Source organism: Somniosus microcephalus, chromosome 27, assembly GCF_052327205.1.
Source record: "Somniosus microcephalus isolate GS21.2 chromosome 27, FLI_Smic_1.0, whole genome shotgun sequence".
Taxonomy (NCBI): Eukaryota; Metazoa; Chordata; class Chondrichthyes; order Squaliformes; family Somniosidae; genus Somniosus; species Somniosus microcephalus.
In genome coordinates, this window is record NC_141013.1 from 3,890,383 (window position 1) to 3,912,357 (window position 21,975).

General features: G+C 50.0%; 1 protein-coding gene across 4 annotated transcripts in view; it reads left to right on the forward strand.

Annotated features, from left to right (window-relative positions):
* blm (BLM RecQ like helicase) overlaps nucleotides 1-21,975 on the forward strand; it is a 49,244-nt gene that overhangs the window by 10,970 nt on the left and 16,299 nt on the right. For 3 of the 4 annotated variants that reach the window (XM_085968377.1, XM_085968378.1, XM_085968381.1), the window contains 9 exons: nucleotides 1,276-1,408; nucleotides 3,048-3,850; nucleotides 6,769-6,960; nucleotides 10,237-10,355; nucleotides 11,390-11,503; nucleotides 12,754-12,852; nucleotides 16,156-16,304; nucleotides 19,114-19,220; nucleotides 21,782-21,942. In XM_085968377.1, the coding sequence (XP_085824503.1) occupies nucleotides 1,276-1,408; nucleotides 3,048-3,850; nucleotides 6,769-6,960; nucleotides 10,237-10,355; nucleotides 11,390-11,503; nucleotides 12,754-12,852; nucleotides 16,156-16,304; nucleotides 19,114-19,220; nucleotides 21,782-21,942 (1,877 nt within the window). The remainder of the gene's footprint in view (nucleotides 1-1,275; nucleotides 1,409-3,047; nucleotides 3,851-6,768; nucleotides 6,961-10,236; nucleotides 10,356-11,389; nucleotides 11,504-12,753; nucleotides 12,853-16,155; nucleotides 16,305-19,113; nucleotides 19,221-21,781; nucleotides 21,943-21,975) is intronic. The other variant, XM_085968380.1, reaches the window with a different exon arrangement.

The following is a 21,975-nucleotide window of genomic DNA, read 5'->3' on the forward strand; positions in this document are numbered from 1 at the left end:
CCCAGCCAGGGGAAACATCCTCTTAGCATCTACCTTGTCAAGCCCTGTAAGAATTTTATACATTTCAATGAGATTTAATTACAGGGTGACCAGTTTACACAGGCAGTTCCCATTCTAAATGTGGAATTTATAATGGAAATACAAGAATAAAGGACATTAAAATGGCGACTGAATTAAATCTGCTCTCCCAGCTCCCATTACCCTCCTCCCTCACCCTTTATCTTGGCTGTGAAGGCCGCACCTGGTTCGACGCCAATGTACAATGCCACGGGAGATCGACTAGTACGATTATTAATGATTGTTGGTAATAAATCCAATAAGGAATTCAGAAGAAACTGAGTGGTGAGAATTAAATCGAATGAACAGCACAGAAACAGGCCATTCGGCCCAACTGGTCCGTGCCGGTGTTTATGCGCCACATGAGCCTCCTCCCACCCCTCTTCATCTCATCCTATCAGCATATCCTTCTATTCCTTTCTCCCTCATGGGTTTATCTAGCTTCGCCCTTAAATGCACCTAGTCGCTTCAACTACTCCTTGTGGTAGCGAGTGCCACGTGAATAATGGAAGGATGTGTTGATGGGGTGAGATGAAGTAAGGTGGGAGGAGGCTCGTGTGGAGTAAATTCTGTGTAATTTGAATAAAAAGAATAAATCTCCAAGTGTTGGGAATAGAAATAGATGCGGGAAATACGCAGCGAGTCTGCCCGTACAGTTACCTGATACAGGAAACTTGTTTAAACGGCACCTCAATATCCGGAATTCTCTATTAACCGGCAAAATTCTCACTCCGAAAACAACACCTCAATAACCGGCAATGTTGCCGAGTCCGAGTCTCCCGCAGTGGCCGAGTTAGTCAGCGGGGGTAGTTCTCCAAACTGCCACTACTCGGCTTCTTGGCGCTGTCGGAAGTCCGAACACCTCAATAACAGAGTCAGACTCTCCCGCATTGCCGGTAGTACCCAATTACTGTATACTGCACATTTCTTGATTTTTTTATTTTTGTTTGTTAAAAATAGCCTCGGTAGATAACCCCTCTCTGTCATCCGGAATTTTTAATCAACCGGCACCATCCTGGTCCTGTCAGCGCCGGATACCAAAGAGTTTCCTGTATGTATGTCACGGGTCTTCAGTGTGTTGCCAGCCTTGTTCAGTATTTTAAAGGGCCCTTTCGATCTGGTGATTGGTTTCCAATGCGCCGGCTACATTTCTAAATATTTAAACTAAGATGTTGTGTATATTAAGACGCTGACTTTGTCCGTTCTACAATTAAACAGGTACATCGACAAGGTGCAGCGAGCAGCTATTCCAAGTAATGGAAGATATCTGTAGCTTGGTCGACCAGATTCCTGTGAGTGAACTGCAGGTTCTGTCCTGTGCAAGCCAGCTGCTTCAGCAGAGAGCGCTCCGGTAGGTGCTGGCTCTCGCACGGGAGCCTTCATTGTATTCAGGAACCTTTAGACCACGACAGGGAGATGTTCAGTTAAAGCTCCATTCTTTCGTTATTCCACTCTCGACTATTCCAACACTTTCCTGGCTTTCCTCCCATCTTCCAACCTCTGTAAACTTCAGCTTATCCAGAACTCTGCTGCCCGTATCCTAACCCGCTCCAAGACCCGTTCACCCATCACTAAGCTCTGGAATTCCCTCCCTAAACCTCTCTGTCTCTCTCTCCTCCTTAAAACCTACCTCTTTGACCAAGCTTTTGGTCATCTGTTCTAACGTCTCCTTCTTTGGCTCGGTGTCAAATTTTGTCTGATAATCGCTCCTGTGAAGCGCCTTGGACGTTTTGCTACGGTAAAGGCGCTGTATAAATGCAAGTTCTTGTCAATTTTTTTTTTTGCTAGTATGGCACCGAGCAATTAGGGGGCGAAATTGGATGCCTTTGCGCCTCCCGTTCGCGCCTCCGGGGCGCAAATGGCTTTACGACCGGGCGTGGCGCTGACATCGACCTCCGCCATATTCAGCGGGAGTTTTGCGGCAGCGCTACGACGTTGCGCCCCGATTTCCTGCGCCCAGAGATCGTGACATCATCGCTCCGGTAGCGACCCGGGCCCGAATTTGACTTCTGCCCCCTACAGCCGTGCCGATTGAAAACACCCGACAGCGGCAGGGGGCGTGCATCGGGCGGCCAGCCATCTCAGGGGCGATGATTAAAGGCGAGGTGGCCGAGGTAAGTTTAAAAAAAAAAAAACATACTTCTCCTGTTCTGCTTTTTTTTGCGGGTTCCTGCCCGCGATCCATCAGCCTGGTGCTCTGCTTGAGTGCCGGGCTGATCGCACGGGGTCGTGGCTGCTTTGGTGGTCCAGGTAGGTACTTTATACATTGCAGAGCCTGCAGCGATGGCCTTTCCCTGTAAGGGAGGGAAGGAGCCTTTGGACGCGGCAGCGCTGCTCGGCCAGGTGTGGAGCGCTGCTGAAGTCTCCGCCCCGCTTGTTGCCGACTACGCTCCAGGAAGGAAGTGGAGCTTGACTTAGTGTTCCACTTCCTTCTTGGAGCGCAAAACCGAAAGTTTAAAAAAGTTTGGAAACATTAGCTAATTTTAGCACCCCAAACAGGGCTATAATGAATTTCTCCCCCTTAGAATCTTGCATCTGCATGCACATCCTGCCAACCTTTTTTATTATAAATATGGACAGAGGAATTTATAATAAATATAAAAATAAGGACAGACTGTACAACTTTAAAATGGGGGCTGAGTTCTGTCCATACATCTCGGTTAAATTATTTCCCGTCTTCTAACCTTGCTTCACCTGAAGACTACACTTGGCCAGAATGGGAGTTACAAGGTCACAAACTCACCCGAACTTGCCCCACACTCCGTTTGGCCAATTCTGGCGCTGGAGGTGCTCAGTGACTGGGAGCTCCCTCCAGTGGTGCGAAGGGGCAATGCAGAGGTTCCGTTTATTTCCTGTTCTCGTTGCCTGTAGAATACTGTACCGTATTTGAGAACCGGCCCCCATAAGGACAGCCCATTTCTGTTTCACACCGCCCATTTACAGAGAGTCTGATAGAGGGCCTAACTAAGAATTTTTATTGTCCTTTCTAGGAAGAAACTTTTGGCTGATCAGAATGAAACACAGAAAATACCGAATGGAGATAGCTCGAGAACTGCTACATTGCCCAAGCAGAATACCTTGAAGAGTAATATTTCCACAGATTCTGTTCTCCCTCCCATCTCTCTCAATTCAACCCAGGGACTGAGTTCTCCTAAAACATTTATGTTCAAGAAATCTTCCTCGAACACTTTAGCCTTGCCTGGGGATAGTTTTTTCAGTGATACAGATTTCTTTGCCATGGATCAATCCTCTGCACAAAAGGGGAGGAACTGTGCTTTATCTGCTGCCGGCAGCAAGTGCTTTCAGAACAAGCCACTTCGCCAAAGGGGCGAGCTAGATCTTTCAATAGGAGGGAACGAGGCCGCCTCATCGAGTGCCTCTCGGTCCACGTGTTCCCCACTTGGTCGCATCCCGTATGGATCCCCCGAGGCGGAGGGTGCAAGTGACCTGGACGAACCGTCGCGGGTGTCTGCTCCAAGCGCGAGCACCGCTCGTGGTCAGGAGCAGCTCAGCATCAACGGCAGGGGTTGCGGCATCGAAGAGGATTCGGTGTTCGACGAGAGCTTTGATATCGATAGCTTCGACATCGATGAAGAGGAAGTGCCAGAGTGTTTTCTGAATTCCCCAGTTCGCCCCACAGCGAGCACGTCATCGTGCGGGACCGTTCAGCCAATCCGCGAGGGAGGAGCCAAGACACCCTGGGAAAAGAGAACTCCAGCACTAGGTGACAGCGAATACACGTCACGACCCTCTGCTAGTGTCCAAAGATCTCAAACAGTGCCGGGCTCCTCAGGTAATCAGTGAGAATCATAGAAATTTACGGCACAGAAGGAGGCCATTCGGCCCATCGTGTCCGTGCCGGCCGACAAAGAGCTCTCCAGCCTAATCCCACTTTCCAGCTCTTGGTCCGTAGCCCTGTAGGTTACGGCACTTCAAGTGCATATCCGAGTACTTTTTAAATGTGATGAGGGTTTCTGCCTCGACCACCCTTTCAGGCAGTGAGTTCCAGACCCCCACATCCTCTGGGGGGGAAAAAAGTTCTCCACTCCCCTCGAATCCTTCTATCAGTTAATTTAACTCTACGTGAGGTTCACATTAGAGTGGTTAATAGAACCAATGACTGTAATGAAGATACAACCTGCTGAGTAATTCAGAGACCAAGTTTGGGGATTGTACCGTCCCAATCATCTCCCTTTTCTTCCTCTCAAAGTGTTAACTCGTGCTGGGCACAGACCCTCTGGCGCCGGCAGCGCCCTGCTACCTCGCCCGTGTGCCACCACAGCTGATCCAATCCTCCGCGGCTCACCATGTGCCTGCATTTTTCATATAAATCACTCTCTGGGATGTGGCAATCTATTGCCCGTCCCTAGTTACTCAGCTTGTACCGCTGCATTAGCAGTTCGACACGTCCGAGAGTCAGACACATTTGGTGTGGGGTGGGAGTCACGTATAGGCAAGGACGGGTAAGGAGGGCAGGTTTCCCTCCCTAAAGAACTTGAGTGAACCAGTTGGGTTTATACAACAATCAACAGCTTCATGGTCACTGTTACCAGCTTTTTTTTAAAATTTCCATATTTTTAAACTGAATTCAAATTCTCAGATTACTAGTCCCAGTAACATAGCCACTACGCTACCATACCCTGTGCTTTGTGGTAGAAATTACTGGATCACAGAGCCCTGGTTGGCTCTTTCCATGCCTTGCCCAGGGCACTGAGGCTAATTGCAGTGAGTGACTGAGATCAGCCTATTCTGCACAGATGGGCCATCGAAGCTGGGGTCATTCAAATGTCATGAACAGGTACAGCAAGTAATCAGAAAGGCCAATGGAATGCTGGCCTTTATATCTGGAGGACTAGAGTACAAGGGGGTAGAAGTTATGCTGCAGCTGTACAAAGCCCTGGTTAGACCACACCTGGAGCACTGGGAGCAGTTCTGGGCACCACACCTGAGGAAGGATATATTGGCCTTGGAGGGAGTGCAGCGTAGGTTTACCAGAATGATACCCGGACTCCAAGGGTTAAGTTATGAGGAGAGATTACACACAATTAGGGTTGTATTCCCTGGAATTTAGACGGTTAAGGGGTGATCTGATCGAAGTTTTCGGGATATTAAGGGGAACAGATAGGGTCGATAGAGAGAAACTATTTCCGCTGGTTGGGGATTCTAGGACTAGGGGCAGAGTCTAAAAATTAGAGCCAGACCTTTCAGGAGTGAAATTAGGAAACACTTCTACACACAAAGGGTGGTAGAGGTTTGGAACTCTCTTCCGCAAACAGCAATTGATGCTCGATCAATTGTTAATTTTAAATCTGAGATTGATGGATTTTTGTTAACCAAAGGTATTAAGGGATATGGGCCAAAGGCAGGTGTATGGAGTTAGGTCACGGATCAGCCATGATCTCATTGAATGGGGGAACAGGTTCGAGGGGCTGAATGGCCTCCTCCTGTTCCTATGTTTCGTTCGTTTGCCTACGTACTATACCAGTCGGTGCCTTTAGTCCATCCAGGGACCTATGTCGGTTTGGATTTTAACTGGAACATTGCCTAAAAATTCCCCCTTTGATGCCGGTCTGTGTAAAACTAGTTAGCCTGACTATGGCTACAGCGGGAATTGGCCTCGGGGACGGAAAGAAAATGTCGGCTAGCGTGATGGATGGCCAGTGATTCCTGAGTGAGATTCTGGGGTAAAGACAGGATTGGGTCGGGAGTGTGATGCACGTGCAAGTTGAATTGCCAGCTGACGTTCACACATTGAAGCATTGAACTAAATTTAATACTATTTTAAACGAAAAGCGATATCTGTCTCCATAGTAACCTCCCAGTAATTTCCAGTTATTCCTTCAATACCAATTCTAAAATGTACAGGGCCTTGGTGAGACCACATCTTGAGTATTGTGTGCAGTTTTCGTCACCTTATCTGAGGAAGGATGTTCTTGCCATGGAGGGAGTGCAGTGAAGATTCACCAGGCTGATACCTGGGATGGCAGGAATGACGTATGAAGAGAGATTGGGTCGATTAGGCTTGTACTCGCTGGAGTTTAGAAGAATGAGAGGGGATCTCATTGAAACTTATAAAATTCTAACAGGACTAGACAGACCAGATGCAGGGAGGATGTTCCCGATGGCGGGGGAGTCCAGAACCAGGGGTCACAGTCTAAGGATAAGGGGTAAGCCATTTAGGACAGAGATGAGGAGGAATTTCTTCACCCAGAGAGTTGTGAACCTGTGGAATTCTCTACCACAGAAGGCAGTTGAGGCCAATTCATTAAATATATTCAAGAAGGAGTTAGATATATTTCTTAAGGCTAAAGGGATCAAGGGATATGGGGAGAAAACAGGGACAGGGTACTGAATTTGGATGATCAGCCATGATCTCATTAAATGGCGGAGCGGGCTGGAGGGGCCGAATGGCCTACTCCTGCTCCTATCTTCTATGTTTCTCTTGACATCATTCACTATATTCTGTGATGAAGGAGGTAGTGGGGAAGACCTGTGCTGCCTATATTTGCCTGATGCCGTGCGTCTCACCTGGTCTTTATTCAGCGTTCGTCCCTCCTACAGTGCCACCCAAATAGGCCAACACGACCGTGCGTCCTGCCGCCGCCGCACGGCTTCACGTTCTGAGTTACTAGCGGCACCAGGGCTCGCACAACAACCGTGAGGTGTCTTAAAAATGAATGGTGTTAAAGTGCGTTTACTTTCTTCCATCAGGGGCTTCCTGCGAGCAAGGACTTCCTAAAAACCCCGCCCTGGAGCGTTTCCGGGGCTACCATTTCCCGCACTCTCAAGAGATGATGCGGATTTTTCACAAGAAGTTTGGGCTGCACCAGTTCCGAACAAACCAGCTGGAGGCGATCAATGCGGCCCTGTTGGGAGAAGACTGCTTCATCTTGATGCCCACTGGTACGTATGAGAGACACCCTGGAGCAGATGCCTCAAATAATCTGGGACCTTTTCCTGTGTTAAAGGCGCTATACAAATGCAAGTTCATTGTATTATGCTTCTAATTACTGATTTTATAAAATATACTAAAATCAGTCACTACGTCAGCCTATCTCTCGAGCCCTCTCTCTCTCTCGGTGTCAGCCATGGCTCAGTGGGTAGCACAAGTCGCCTCGGAGTCAGAAGGTGGTTTGAAATCCCCACTCGAGAGACTTGAGCACAATAATCTAGGCTGACACTCGAAGTGCAGTGCTGAGGGAGCGCCGCACTGTCGGAGAGGCAATACTGAGGGAGCGCTGCACTGTCGGAGGGGCAGTACTGAGGGAGCGCCGCACTGTCGGAGGGGCAGTACTGAGGGAGCGCCGCACTGTCGGAGGGGTGGTACTGAGGGAGTGTCGGAGGGGTGGTACTGAGGGAGCGCCGCACTGTCGGAGGGGCAGTACTGAGGGAGCGCCGCACTGTCGGAGGGGCGGTACTGAGGGAGCGCCGCACTGTCGGAGGGGCAGTACTGAGGGAGCGCCGCACTGTCGGAGGGGCAGTACTGAGGGAGCGCCGCACTGTCGGAGGGGTGGTACTGAGGGAGTGTCGGAGGGGTGGTACTGAGGGAGCGCCGCACTGTCGGAGGGGCGGTACTGAGGGAGCGCCGCACTGTCGGAGGGGCGGTACTGAAGGAGCGCCGCACTGTCGGAGGGGCAGTACTGAGGGAGCGCCGCACTGTCGGAGGGGCAGTACTGAGGGAGTGTCGGAGGGGCGGTACTGAGGGAGCGCCGCACTGTCGGAGGGGCGGTACTGAGGGAGCGCCGCACTGTCGGAGGGGCGGTACTGAAGGAGCGCCGCACTGTCGGAGGGGCAGTACTGAGGGAGCGCCGCACTGTCGGAGGGGCAGTACTGAGGGAGCGCCGCACTGTCGGAGGGGCAGTACTGAGGGAGCGCCGCACTGTCGGAGGGGCAGTACTGAGGGAGCGCCGCACTGTCGGAGGGGCAGTACTGAGGGAGCGCCGCACTGTCGGAGGGGCAGTACTGAGGGAGCGCCGCACTGTCGGAGGGGCAGTACTGAGGGAGCGCCGCACTGTCGGAGGGGCAGTACTGAGGGAGCGCCGCACTGTCGGAGGGGCAGTACTGAGGGAGCGCCGCACTGTCGGAGGGGCAGTACTGCGGGAGCGCCGCACTGTCGGAGGGGCAGTACTGAGGGAGCGCCGCACTGTCGGAGGGGCAGTACTGAGGGAGCGCCGCACTGTCGGAGGGGCAGTACTGAGGGAGCGCCGCACTGTCGGAGGGGCAGTACTGAGGGAGCGCCGCACTGTCGGAGGGGCAGTACTGAGGGAGCGCCGCACTGTCGGAGGGGCAGTACTGAGGGAGCGCCGCACTGTCGGAGGGGCAGTACTGAGGGAGCGCCGCACTGTCGGAGGGCCAGTACTGAGGGAGCGCCGCACTGTCGGAGGGGCAGTACTGAGGGAGCGCCGCACTGTCGGAGGGCCAGTACTGAGGGAGCGCCGCACTGTCGGAGGGTCAGTACTGAGGGAGCACCACACTGTCGGAGGTGCCATCTTTCAGATGAGACGTTAAAGCGAGGCCCTGTCTGCCCTCTGCGGTGGGTGTAGAAGATTCCGAGCGGGGACGTTCTCCCTGATGTCCTGGGGCCAATATTTAACCCTCAACCAACATCACAAAAAAAAAAAAATGATCTGGACATTTATCATGTTGCCCTTTGTGGGAACTTGCTGTGGCTGCTGCGTTTCCTACATTACAGCAGTGACTCCACTTCAAAAGTTGGCTGTAATGTGATTTGTGACAACCTGAGGTCGTGAAAGGTGCTCTCTCTCTCTCACGCTCGCTCGCTCTCACACTCGCTCGCTCTCTTTCTCTCGCCCTCTCTCTCACGCTCGCTCGCTCTCTTTCTCTCGCGTTCTCTCGCTCGCTCTCTCTATATGCACTGTGGCTACAACCACTGCTGTCTGTTCAGTTACACTGCCGTGCCTGATGTTTTATACTGCTAAAGCGGACAGATGGCAGTGGAGTGCTTTCCAATGAATGCTGGTTGTTTTCCTTCTCTTCATAAGTTGTGTGTGTCTTGTTTATTTTTTGTAGTATCTCTTTATTATAATAGTAATAGTAAAGTATATCTCGCACAGTGGCTCGGTTGATAAAGGCCTTTTCCTCCCTTGGTGCCCTGGCACGATGGTGGTGCGGGGAACCCCTAATGACTCCGAGTCTTAACGAGTGAGTAACTGAGCCGGACAGACCAGCAGGTCCCTGCTTTGTTCCCTGGTTTGTGCTGAGCTAGCTGACCCTAGCCTGGGTGGTGGTAGAAGTACTGCAGTTGGCCTATCCAACATAACAAAAACAGATGATCTAGTCAATATCACATTGCTGTTTGTGGGAGCTTGCTGTGCGCAATTTGGCTGCTGCGTTTCCCACATTACAACAGTGACCACACTTCAAAAAGTACTTCATTGACTGTAAAGCGCTTTGAGACGTTCGGTGGTCATGAAAGGCGCTATAGAAATGCAAGTCTTTCTTTTTTATCCAGTGCCCGCCTCCCCATTCCTGAAGGAGGGTGTGTGTATTGGGTGAAGGCAGAGGTTGGGGGGCGGGGGGGGTGGGGGTCGGGCTTTGCTGCGATCTCCCCACGTTGCATACCCAGCCGACATTCACCAGCCAGCCTCTAGCGTCAACAGTCACTCGACTGAGGGCCGCCTGTGGAGCCGGGCCCGAGCAGGAGCTAGTGCGTCCAGCAGCGAGGGGGGAAGAAGGAGAGCCTCATCACATCTGCGGGACATCCCAAAGCTCTTCACAGCCAATCAATTACTTTTGAAGTGTAGTTACTGTTATGTAGCTACGTGCAATGTTCCTGTTTAGTTGGGCAGCTGTCTGGAGCTCCCACGCAGGCCACTTTGTTGCTTCTCAATGGGCACGCAGCTAAAAACAAAAATTGGAGGGAACATTGGCCACCTGTGGCAGTCAATTTGCATTCGGCAACATCCTATAAACAGCAAATGAGATAAATGACTGGGTAGTCTGTATTTTTAGTGGTGGTAGCAGAGAGATGAATGTTGGCGAGGTTACTGGGAGCATTCCCTCTGCTTCGATCTGTGTTGCAGCGGAGGTAGAACTGCTCCACTGGAGAACAAACACTATCTCTACGACAGTACCTTGTTTGCAGATTGTTCTCCTGCTTTGCTTCAGCTGGTTGGCCTGTGATTCTCTGTTGTGATCGGTCCTGTCTATCTCTTTCAGGTGGTGGGAAGAGTCTGTGTTACCAGCTGCCAGCCTGTCTCACCCCAGGAGTCACTGTGGTGATTTCCCCACTCAAGTCACTGATCCTGGATCAGGTGCAGAAACTGACCTTGCTTGACGTGAGTTTAAACATCATCTCGCTCACTTCAGCGATCAAAATGAATCTCCTGTTTCTCGGGAGTGTAGTAAAAGCATGACTGCAGAATAAACAGGAGTCTTTCAATGCGAGCATTTACATGTGAAGCTGTGATTGTTCTCCTTAGAGCAGAGAAGGTTAAGGGGAGGTTTAATAGAGGTGTTCAAAATCAGTTTTGATCGAGTAAATGAGGAGAAACTGTGTCCAGTGGCAGAAGGGTCGGTGACCAGAGGACACAGATTGAAGGTAATCGGCAAAAGAACCAGAGGGGAGATGAGGAGAATGTTTTTTTTAATGCAGCGAGTTGTTGTGATCTGGAACGCGCTGCCTGAAAGGGCGGTGGAAGCAGATTCAATAGTAACTTTCAAAAGTAAATTGCAGGGCTCTGGGGACAGAGCAGGGGGAGTGGGACTAGTTGGACAGCTCTTTCAGAGAGCCGGCACAGGCACGATGGGCCGAATGGCATCCTGTGGCGTATCATTCTATGATTTATATTATTGGGGTAAAGGTAACAAACTTGAGCCGTACTGAGCTGCTTGTGAGGGGCGACGTATGTCTTCAGTGACATCGACAGATGTAGAGAGACCAGGAGATTACAGAAGCGAAAGGGAAGGGGGGGGTCTCCTGACTTTAGCGCACTGACAGATTCACTGTTTGGTTGTAAGAGACAGATGTGAACCCTATGATTACCTGCGTGGCGAGTTCCTGGTCAAAACTCAGTTCCGATGGTGGGGCTGAGAAGAGGCTAGTCTCATCCCCCCCAAGGGAAGGGAAGAGGGGCCAGATTCAGAGGATGAGTGAGCCGGGACCACACTCTGACACCCGCCTGGAACCCTGAGGGGCGTAAATAGACCCAGTGAGCAGGAGCAAACTATCGAGAGACTGTGTGGAGGAAGGGAAAGGACGCAGACATGTTTAAAACATAGAAAAGTAGGAGCAGGAGTAGGCCATTCGGCCCTTCGAGCCTGCTCCGCCATTCAATATGATCATGGCTGATCCTTTATTTCCCTTTTACAGATCCCAGCGACGTACCTGACCGGGAGCAAGACTGACTCGGAAACTGCCAGTGTCTATATGCAGTTGTCCAAGAAGGATCCCGTTGTGAAGCTGCTTTATTGCACTCCTGAGAAGGTACGTCTGAAATATTTTTTGATCAAATTATTAAGTTGTCTCCCCCTCCTGTTTGTAGTGTCAGTTGGTGGGTCAAACTCTCGCCTCTACGTCAGAAGGTCGTGGGTTCAAGTCCCACTCCAGAGACTTGAGCACAAAAATCCAGGCTGACACCCCCAGTGCGGTGCTGAGGGAGTGCTGCACTGTCGGAGGTGCCGTCTTTCGGGTGAGACATTAAACCGAGGTCCCGTCTGCTCTCTCAGGTGGATGTAAAAGATCCCACGGCACTATTTCGAAGAAGAGCAGGGGAGTTCTCCCTGGGGCCAATATTTATCCCTCAATCAACATCACTAACACAGAGTCTCTGGTCATTATCACATTGCTGTTTGTGGGAGCTTGCTGTGCGCAAATTGTCTGCTGTGTTTCCTACATTACAACAGTGACTACACTTCAAAGTACTTCATTGGCTGTAAAGCGCTTTGAGACGTCCTGAGGTTATGACAGGCGCTATAGAAATGCAAGTCTTTTGTCACGCTGTATTTACAGCCTCCTCCCAGTGGTGTGACTGCAGCTCTCCCACTGGAGGGAGAGTGATTACAGTGTGGCGTGTCCATTATACATTCCTGTGTCCACATTTATAATGGAGAAAGTTGACCGGAAGTGCGTGCAAGTGTAAGTTTTTTAATTTTCTAGATGTGCAGGAGACCCGATCGGTTACATGCAACTTTTTTCAACCGTGTTAGATTTTTTTTTTCACCTCGGGAACGTTTGACTCTTATCTTCTCCTGATATTTACCGTTTTGAAAGGTTCAAAATAAACCCTGAACTCTTTTTTTTGAAAATAAAAGCTGAACACACAGTGGTAATAATATCAGTTGTGCTATTTTCTAACTGCACATGGTTAGAGCAGGGATTTAGTGTGGGAAAAAAACCAGAGACGCGCACGCAGAGGAGCAATGAGTCATCCCACGACACATATATACACGAGGCGTTGGATCTGTTTACTGCAACATAGTGCGCGCTGTATTAAACCCTGTACCATAGTTTGTGGAAATATTGAGGGATTTTAAATGACCAGAAACACTGGCAGATTTGTCATTTCTATGTTGTTAACTCGTAGCTGTGCTCCGGAGTGGCCCAGCCAGCCACTCGGTTGTATCAAACCGCTACTGCAGGGAAACTGGAGAGCTCCGGACTGCCCACAGCCCAGGAATAAACTTCAAGAAACATTTCCCCGAGTCCAGTAACCTTGATTCTCCTCTTTAATCCAGGTCAGTGCCAGTAACCGTCTGATCTCGGCACTAGGACATTTATACGAGAGGAAGCAGTTGGCTCGTTTCATTATCGATGAGGCTCACTGCGTCAGCCAGGTAACTGGCTTCATTTTTCTGTTTCTGCTTCTAGATTTCAGTGATGGCACTCTGAATCACAAGGTATTAGGTTCAAGCCCCACTCCAGAGACTTGTGTACGTGGCCTAGGTGGACAGTCCAGTGCTGCACTGAGGGAGTGTCAGACACTCCCGGGAGTTTTGGACGAGACGTTAAACCGAGCTCCTGTCTGCCTTTTCAGGTAGAGGAAAAGATCGCTTGGGACTCTTTGGAGAAGAGCAGGGGGGTTATCACCAGTGTCCTGGGGCCAATATTTATCCCTCAATCAACATCACTGACGTAAGAAAACTCACTAAGCACTTGGTTGAGTATAAAACAAGGCTTTAATCAACTGTTTCACAACCATGAGATTCTAGTTACATCACTAGTTCCTGGTTACAGAAACGTCCTGAGCAAGCTGGGCCCACGCCCGAGTATTTATACTCCTTGGACGGCGCCACCAGCTGGCCGCCCAGTGTTATTTCAGGAGTCATTTCTTCATGAATGGTAAGATTCATGACAATCACTAAAACAGATTATCTGGTCATTTATCACATTGCTGTTTGTGGGATCTTGCTGTGTGGCCCCACTTCATTGGCTGTGAAGCGCTTTGTGATGTCATGAGGCCTTGAAAGGCGTTCTATAAATACAAGTCCATTCGTACTTTGTACAGAAAAGGTTGGGTATGGGAGCAGCAGGCGTTACTCGCAGGCTGGGATGCGAAGTGAAGGCTCTTTCTGTCCTATTTGCCACTAATACGAGTGCTTGCCCCCTCTCCTCGCAGCCCACGCTGACTGAGTGAGCGTGTGATAGCCGAGGCTGATCCTGGCCGCAGCCAATGTCCACACTGCCGTTTTCCAGTGGGGGAGTCACTGAGTGAGGATTAGGAGCAGGAATGCTGGTTGTTTTATTTTATTTCCGTTCATCCCTCCCCATTCTAGGCCGCTGAAGCCAATTGTAGCACCCCAACTGAGGGCAGCTCACTCCGCACAGGCTGGGCACTGGGCCCCGGTGTTCTGCTTCGCTGCGAGTGCCGAGCTGCCTGTCGTTTTCTGTAAACCGACTCTAGTTCCGCCGTCATCAGGGGAATATGTTTTGAGTGGGCGGATGCACTCCGCCGACAAACGCCCTCGGGAACAGCAGAGAGCAATATCTTTTTCAATATTATACCTGCCGCTCAAAGACATGATTCATCTTGTAAATTAGTACCAAATGAGTGTAGGCTGCCGTTTACCATGCAAATCACAGCTCCCAGTGGCTTGTACAAACAAAAAGATCTCCTCGGAGATGCTTCCTATTAAGATCTCAGTGGTGGCAGCAGCTGAAGAGAATCCCGCCTGTGCTGACTGCTCATTTGCCGAAGTTTGGTGGAACAGGGACAGTGGAGATATGGAACTTGTGGAAAGGGTGAAGTGATTTAATGACAGGGGGGTCGGGGGGTGGGGGGAGGGCACTCAATATCTTCCAGGAAGGGTCAGTTTTAGCACCAGACCAGTTGGACGCCCCAGCCTGCACCCCTTAGCTCCACAAAGTCCAAATTACTCCTCGTACTCGACCCCGGTTTCTTCTCTCTGCCCTCGCCCTGGAAGCTACTTTTTGATTCATTATTCCCCCTGCTGTATTCTAATAGCATTTTGTGTTGCCACCTTTCTCCCTTCCTTTAAATTCGATCTCTTCGACTGTACTTTTGGCGCTCTCCCCCTTTTTGTAAAGCGCCGAGACCTTGCTGTACGTGAGCGATGCTCTATAAGTGGTTGTTGGCTGCAATACCGCGGCTGGTCCCCAGTAACCCTTTTATTTTCAACGCCTCGGTGGCGGAAAGCATCCTGCGGGCGGACTTTCTCGTCAGCTCTGTCCGCTTATCCCTCATATTTTTGGCTGTCAGACGCTACATAGGACATACGGCCCAGAAACAGGCCATTCGGCCCAACCAGTCCATGCCGGTGCTTATGGTCCACTCGAGCCTCCGCCTGTCTTTCCTCATCTAACTCTATCAGCATAACCCTCTATTCCCTTCTCCCTCCTATGCTTGTCCAGCTTCCCCTTAAATGCATCTATACTATTTGCCTCAACCACTCCCTGTGGTAGCAAGTTCCACATTCTCACCACTCTCTGGGTAAAGAAGTTTCTTCTGAATTCCCTACTGGATTTCTTGGTGACGATCTTATATTGATGGCCTCTAGTTATGCTCTTCCCCACAAGTGGAAACATTCTCTCTGTATCCACTCTATCAAAATCCTTCATAATTTTAAAGACCTCGATTAGGCCACCCCTCAGCCTTTTTTCAAGAGAAAAGAGACCCAGCCTGTTCATCCTTTCCTGATATGTACAGCCTCGCATTTCTGCTATCATCCTTGTAAATCTTCTCTGCACCCTCTCCAGTGCCTCTATATCCTTTTTATAATATGGCGACCAGAATTGTACACCGTACTCCAAGTGCGGTCTAGCCAAGGTTCGATACAAATTTAGCATAACTTCACTACTTTTCAATTCTATCCCTCTAGAAATAAACCCTAGTGTTTGGTTTGCTTTTTTTATGGTTTTGTTAACCTGTGTCACTACATTTAGTGATTTGTGTATTTGTACTCCGAGATCCCTTTGCCCCTCTACCCCACCCAGACTCGCACCCTCCAAGTAATAAATGACCTCCCTATTCTTCCTACCGTAATGTAATACCTCACATTTATCTGTGTTGAATTTCATTTGCCAATTATATGCACATTCTGCAAGTTTATTAATGTCTTCCTGTAATTTGTTGCAGTCGTCCTCAGTATTGACTATCACCGCCCCCCCCCCCCCCACAAATTTGGTGTCATCCGCAAATTTAGAAATTGTGTTTTTGATTCCAAAATCTAAATCGTTAATGTAAATTGTGAACAGCAGTGGTCCCAGCACTGATCCTTGTGGAACACCACTACCCACCTTCTGCCACTGTGAATAGCGACTCTTTACTCCCACTCTCGCTGGCTGGCTTCAAGACAGCCAGCAATCCATTCTGCTACTTGTCCCCTGACTCTGCATTCTCTGACCTTGTTCATCAGTTTATTATGGGGTACCTTATTTAAGGCCTTTTGAAAATCTAGATAAATTACATCTACTGCATTACCCTTGTCTATTCTCTCTGTTACCTCTTCAAAAAATTCAACTACGTTGGTCAAGCAAGACTTTCCCTTTTGAAATCCATGCTGACTATTCATTATTATATTTTTGGCTTCTAGATGTTCTTTTTTCTCCTTTAGTAGGGATTCCATTATTTTTCCTACCACCAATGTTAAGCTGACTGGTCTGTTTCTATCTCTATTCAGTGGGGCCACGATTTCCGTCCTGATTACAAGAGATTGAATGAGCTCCGGCACAAGTTTCCTTCGATCCCGATGATGGCTCTGACGGCCACAGCCACACCCCGGGTCCAGAAGGATATCCTCAACCAGCTCAAGATGCTGAAGCCTCAAGTGTAGGTAGCTTCATTCCTTGGGGAGGGGTGGGGTGAGGAAGGGTATTTATGTTTAGATTAATAAACAATTATTACATCCATCCATCTATCTGTCTTCCGAAATAGGTCTGTCACATTTCAACTGTTACACTTTTGCGTTTATAAAAAAAAAAAAAGAAATGAGAGCCAGTTATTTCCTGATGGTTTCTTCTGACTGTGGGCAGGAGCCAGGGATTTAAAAGCCACTGCCAATCTACAGACAAACCTCCCCAGCAATTGGATCTGTAGCCTTGGACATACACAAGTTACACACAATTTCACCTTAGTAGCAGAATAATACCATTGTGCATTATAATGCTCCTGTCCGTCTAAACCACCATCCTCTGACTTACCGTGAGCAATGCCACGGGGCCGCCGTACGTTAATATTAAAAAAATTACAGCGCACCTTTTTTTAATAATCTTTCAGTCGGACACAAAGTAAGCGATCATCAGCAGCACCAGCCATTGGTTCCCAGTTCTGGATCAAAGTTTCTTCTATTTTACGACTTTTATTTATAAACGTGCACTGGAAAAATACAAGTTAAGAAAGAAAGACTTGCATTTCTATAGCGCCTTTCACAACCTCAGGACGTCCCAAAGCACTTCACAGCCATTGAAGTACTTCTGAAGTGTAGTCACTGTTGTAATGGAAACGTGGCACCCAATTTGCGCACAGCAAGCTCCCACAAACAGCAATGTGATAATGACCAGATAACACTTTTTTAGTGATATTGGTTGAGGGATAAATATTGGCCCCAGGACACCGGGGAGAACTCCCCCTGCTCTTCTTCATCCCCTGATCTTTTACATCCACCTGATAGAGCAGACGAGGCCTCGGTTTAACGTCTCATCCGAAAGACGGCACCTCCGACAGTGCAGCACTCCCTCTAAGCTGCGGCCGTGCAGCAATCGGAAAGGCACCATACGCGGCCGCTCACAAGCTGTTCACTCTAAGATACTGCACGTGTGCGACTGCGCAGCAAATTTAAAGGTACCACGCACACACAACAAATTTAGCTGGAACATTGCCAACAGTGTAGCACTCCCTCAATACTGCAAAGTGGACTCTCCGGACTGCAGAAGTGCCAGTCCTTGACATTACAAGCAGTAACACCCACTCATTGTGTAATTACTGTTGCACTGCGTGCTCCCTGTGGGTACAATACATCATTCAAGTGCTGAGATACAGCAGCACATTCGTTATATTAAAGGTCATTTCCCTTAAAATTAGGTTTGTAATTTTGATGTAGGTTATGTTTTTCTAAGTGACACCTTGTCTCAGTGATGGCACTTGGGCCTCCGAGTTAGAAGGTTGTGGGTTCAAGCCCCACACCAAGACTTGAGCACATAATCCAGGCTGACACTTCAATGCAGTACTGAGGGAGTGCTGTACTGTCGGAGGGGCAGTACTGAGGGAGTGCCGCAGGGGCAGTACTGAGGGAGCGCTGTACTGTCGGAGGGGCAGTACTAAGGGAGTGCCGCACTGTCGGAGGGGCAGTACTGAGGGAGTGTTGGAGGGGCAGTACTGAGGGAGTGCTGTACTGTCGGAGGGGCAGTACTGAGGGAGTGCTGTACTGTCGGGAGGGGCAGTACTAAGGGAGCGCTGTACTGTCGGAGGGGCAGTACTGAGGGAGTGCTGTACTGTCGGAGGGGCAGTACTGAGGGAGTGCTGTACTGTCGGAGGGGCAGTACTGAGGGAGCGCTGTACTGTCGGAGGGGCAGTACTGAGGGAGCGCTGCACTGTCGGAAGGGCAGTACTGAGGGAGTGCTGTACTGTCGGAGGGGCAGTACTGAGGGAGCACCGCACTGTCGGAAGGGCAGTACTGAGGGAGTGCTGTACTGTCGGAGGGGCAGTACTGAGGGAGTGCTGCACTGTCGGAGGGGCAGTACTGAGGGAGCGCTGCAATGTCGGACGGGCAGTACTGAGGGAGCGCCGCACTGTTGGGGGGGCAATACTGAGGGAGTGTTGCACTGTCGGAGGGGCAGTGCTGAGGGAGCGCTGCACTGTCGGAGGGGCAGTGCTGAGGGAGCGCTGCACTGTCGGAGGTGCCGTCTTTCAGCAGTGCCATATAGTCCTGCCCTCTCAGTTGGATGTTAACGATCCCGTGGCAATATTTGAAGAGCAGGGAGTTTCTCCCCGGTGTCCTGGCATAAATGTATCCCTCAACCAACATCACTAAAAACAGATGTCATTTATCCTGTCTGTTGTTTGCAAGTTAGCTGCCACATTTGCCAACATAACTGCACCATAACTTATTAGTTGGTTATGAAGTGCCTCGGGACCTCCTGAGGACCCCTTTCTTTTCTCTTACACCCTGCTCCCCTTTAGTCTCCCTGCTCCACGCGGTCAGGCTGATGACATATACGAAAGGATAGCCAGGGTGATGTAAACCTCCAGTTTCCCCCCTCATCTTTATGCAGGAAGTGCCCTGCTTCTGCTCTGCACTTCCCACGATGAGGCAATTGAGGTCGGGAAGTCAACTGTGTGGCAAATTGCTCAAAGTCAACTGTGTGGCAGTTGAGGCCAACTTATTAATATACTCACTTAAGGCTAAAGGGATATGGGGAGAAAGCAGGGACAGGGCACTAAATTTGGATGATCAGCCATGATCTCATTGAATGGCGGAGCAGGCTCGAGGGGCCGAATGGCCTCCTCCTGCTCCTATCTTCTATGTTTCTATCTGCAGTATGTCTGCAGTCCTGTTGGTTCTGTATGAGCCACCGAGAGCTGGCTATTGCTTCTGTTGTACGGAGTTCTAGCACCGAGGCTTCATGTTGTGTTTCTGCAGGTTCACCATGAGCTTCAACAGACACAACCTGAAGTACGAGGTCCTGCCGAAAAAGCCCAAGAAGATCGCTGAAGACTGCATAGAATGGATCAAAAAGAACTATCCACGTAAGTGTCGATCGGGAGCGTGCTGCTGTAGCTGCCTGTATAGAACTGACCATTTCTGTACACAACCCAATGACTTTTGACAGTTTCATCTTTTGTACAGTTCCAGCTAAATATTTATATGGGCTTTATGACTCATTGATGTATTTTGGGCTGTGATGGCCCCATGAATGTAAAAGATCATCACCGAGGCTCGTGACTAGTCACATCGAGAGAGAGAGAGAGAGGGGGAAGTGGCAACTTGTGTAAAATAACTGGGAGTCTGCCGACCTTTCTGCAAGTAACTATCTCCATGGAAAAATTTTTAAAAATCAGTATTATGCCCTCTTTTTTGCATCAATCTGTTTGTTAATATTTAAATAATTAACTTGTTATTCGCTGGATTACTGTTAGGATCTGGCTGTACGCAAAGTAGCTGCCATATTTTGCTGACCGAATTAGTGACTGCACTTCAAAAGTAATTCACTCTGTAAAGTTTATTTGCTCTCTCTCTCTCTCTCACGCGCTTTCGCGCTCTAGCGCTCTCGCTCTTGTTCTCTCGTGCAATTTTGTGCTTTTCCTGGTGCGCGCACTCTCGTTCTCGCACTCTTATAAGATTGAATCTTGATACTCTATATATACACATTTTGCTTTGCTCATTGAAATGAAAGCCACTAGCAATGCAGTGTGAGTCACATGGCACCTGCTGTTGGGGGAACTACCACCCAACTTCATTCTGATTTGTTTTTTTGTAAGTAAATGCATTTTATTGAATTGCGCAGAGTGTCGGTAACACACTGACAAACTAAGCAAGTTTCTCACTACTGAGACACTCCAGCCTTTGTGACATTTCTATATCTTTGTTACCCAGTATCAATAAATGAAATTAGGTGCATTTTCTGAAATATATTCGAATGACCAATGAGTAACCTCTTTTAATTAACCCGTGCTCCGCTTGTCCTTGTGGTGACGTATATTCCCCCCCACCCCCACCCCAGGTACAAGCCGTTCTAGGTAGAGTATCTACCTGGCAAGGTGCTGCTCACATCTCTCGCAGGAGACTAGGAAAAGTTTATAATCCAATCAGCTTTCCTTCTTCTCTCACAGCCTCTCTCGTGCCTCTCTATGTTGGTGCTTGTATATATTTATATGACACCTCAACACCTTTCAAATGCCACAAAGCACTTCATGTACAACAAGTTGCTCTGAAGCATGACCACTGTTGTGATGTAGGCAAAACATGGCGGCCATTCTGCTCTTCACCTCCCCGTGTATTTGCAGTGTGTTGAGTTCGACGCCCAATGTACAATCACAAACACGTGGCACTCCGAATCCAATCTTTATTTCCTCAATTACCAGGCTTGGTGTCACCAACTCTGGTTGGGCATATTACAGGAGGTTTCATCACATGACCTCCCGCCCCCGCCATTGGTCGCCCAACACGTCCGTCCTCGCGGCGCTCCCGCCATTGGTCGCCCAGCATGTCCGTCCTCGCGGTGCCCCCGCCATTGGTCGCCCAACATGTCCGTCCTCGCGGTGCCCCCGCCATTGGTTGCCCAACACGTCCGTTCTCGCGGCGCCCCTGCGCTCCCGCCATTGGTCGCCCAACACGTCCGTCCTCGCGGCGCCCCCACGCTCCCGCCATTGGTCGCCCAACACGTCCGTCCTCGCGGCGCCCCCACGCTCCCGCCATTGGTCGCCCAACACGTCCGTCCTCGCGGCGCCCCCACGCTCCCGCCATTGGTCGCCCAACACGTCCGTCCTCGCGGCGCCCCCACGCTCCCGCCATTGGTTGCCCAACACGTCCGTCCTCGCGGCGCCCCCACGCTCCCGCCATTGGTCGCCCAACACGTCCGTCCTCGCGGCGCTCCCGCCATTGGTCGCCCAACACGTCCGTCCTCGCGGCGCTCCCGCCATTGGTCACCCAACACGCCCGTCCTCACAACCTCCAGCCTTTCCAACCCAATCGGAAAGCGAATACGCTCTTCATTACCCGATTGGATGCTTCTTGACTCTTAGTCAATCAGCCCTTTTCCCCATCTCCAATATTATTCCAACTAATAAGTGAAAGTGTTCATCAAAAATGAAAAAAAACACGATTTTGTTAATGCCCTGATGATTTTTCTCCTGGTTTTGCTGGCAGCAGTCTCCTGGAGATTAATCTTCAGTTCTTGGAGACTCCAGGCCAATCCTGGAGGGTTGGAAACCCTAATGAAGGCTGTCGTTGGGGCACTGGAGCTTTTGGTAGAAACGGGTTAACCCCCGAGTGCCCAGCAATGGCGTCCAAGTGCGTTTAGCCGCCATACAGGAGCGTCGCCAATCAAACGTTCCACCTGATCGGCTCGGAGAATGTCCTTCATTCAGTGAGATTCCCACCAAGAGCCCTGGCTTCCTGATCAGACATTTAGGTATAAGAATGATTCCTGGGCTCAGTCTTCAAATCCCGGAGACTCCGGGTCAAATCTTGGAGACTCGGCAACCCCAGTGCCATCTAATGGTTAGTCCCTGCTTCACCTCGCTTGCTTCCTTTAACCTTGCTACACAGTTTTGGGCTGCACTGACCCCCTTGTTTACCTGATTAACAGACGACTCCGGGATTATTTACTGCCTGTCTCGGCGCGAATGTGACACGGTGGCCGAAACGCTGAAGAGATGCGGGATAGCAGGGCTGGCCTATCATGCTGGCCTGGAGGACTCCAAGAGGGAACTGGTGCAAAACAAGTGGATTAACCAAGACGGGTGCCAGGTGAGACGCCCTAAACACCGGGGCGCGATTGTC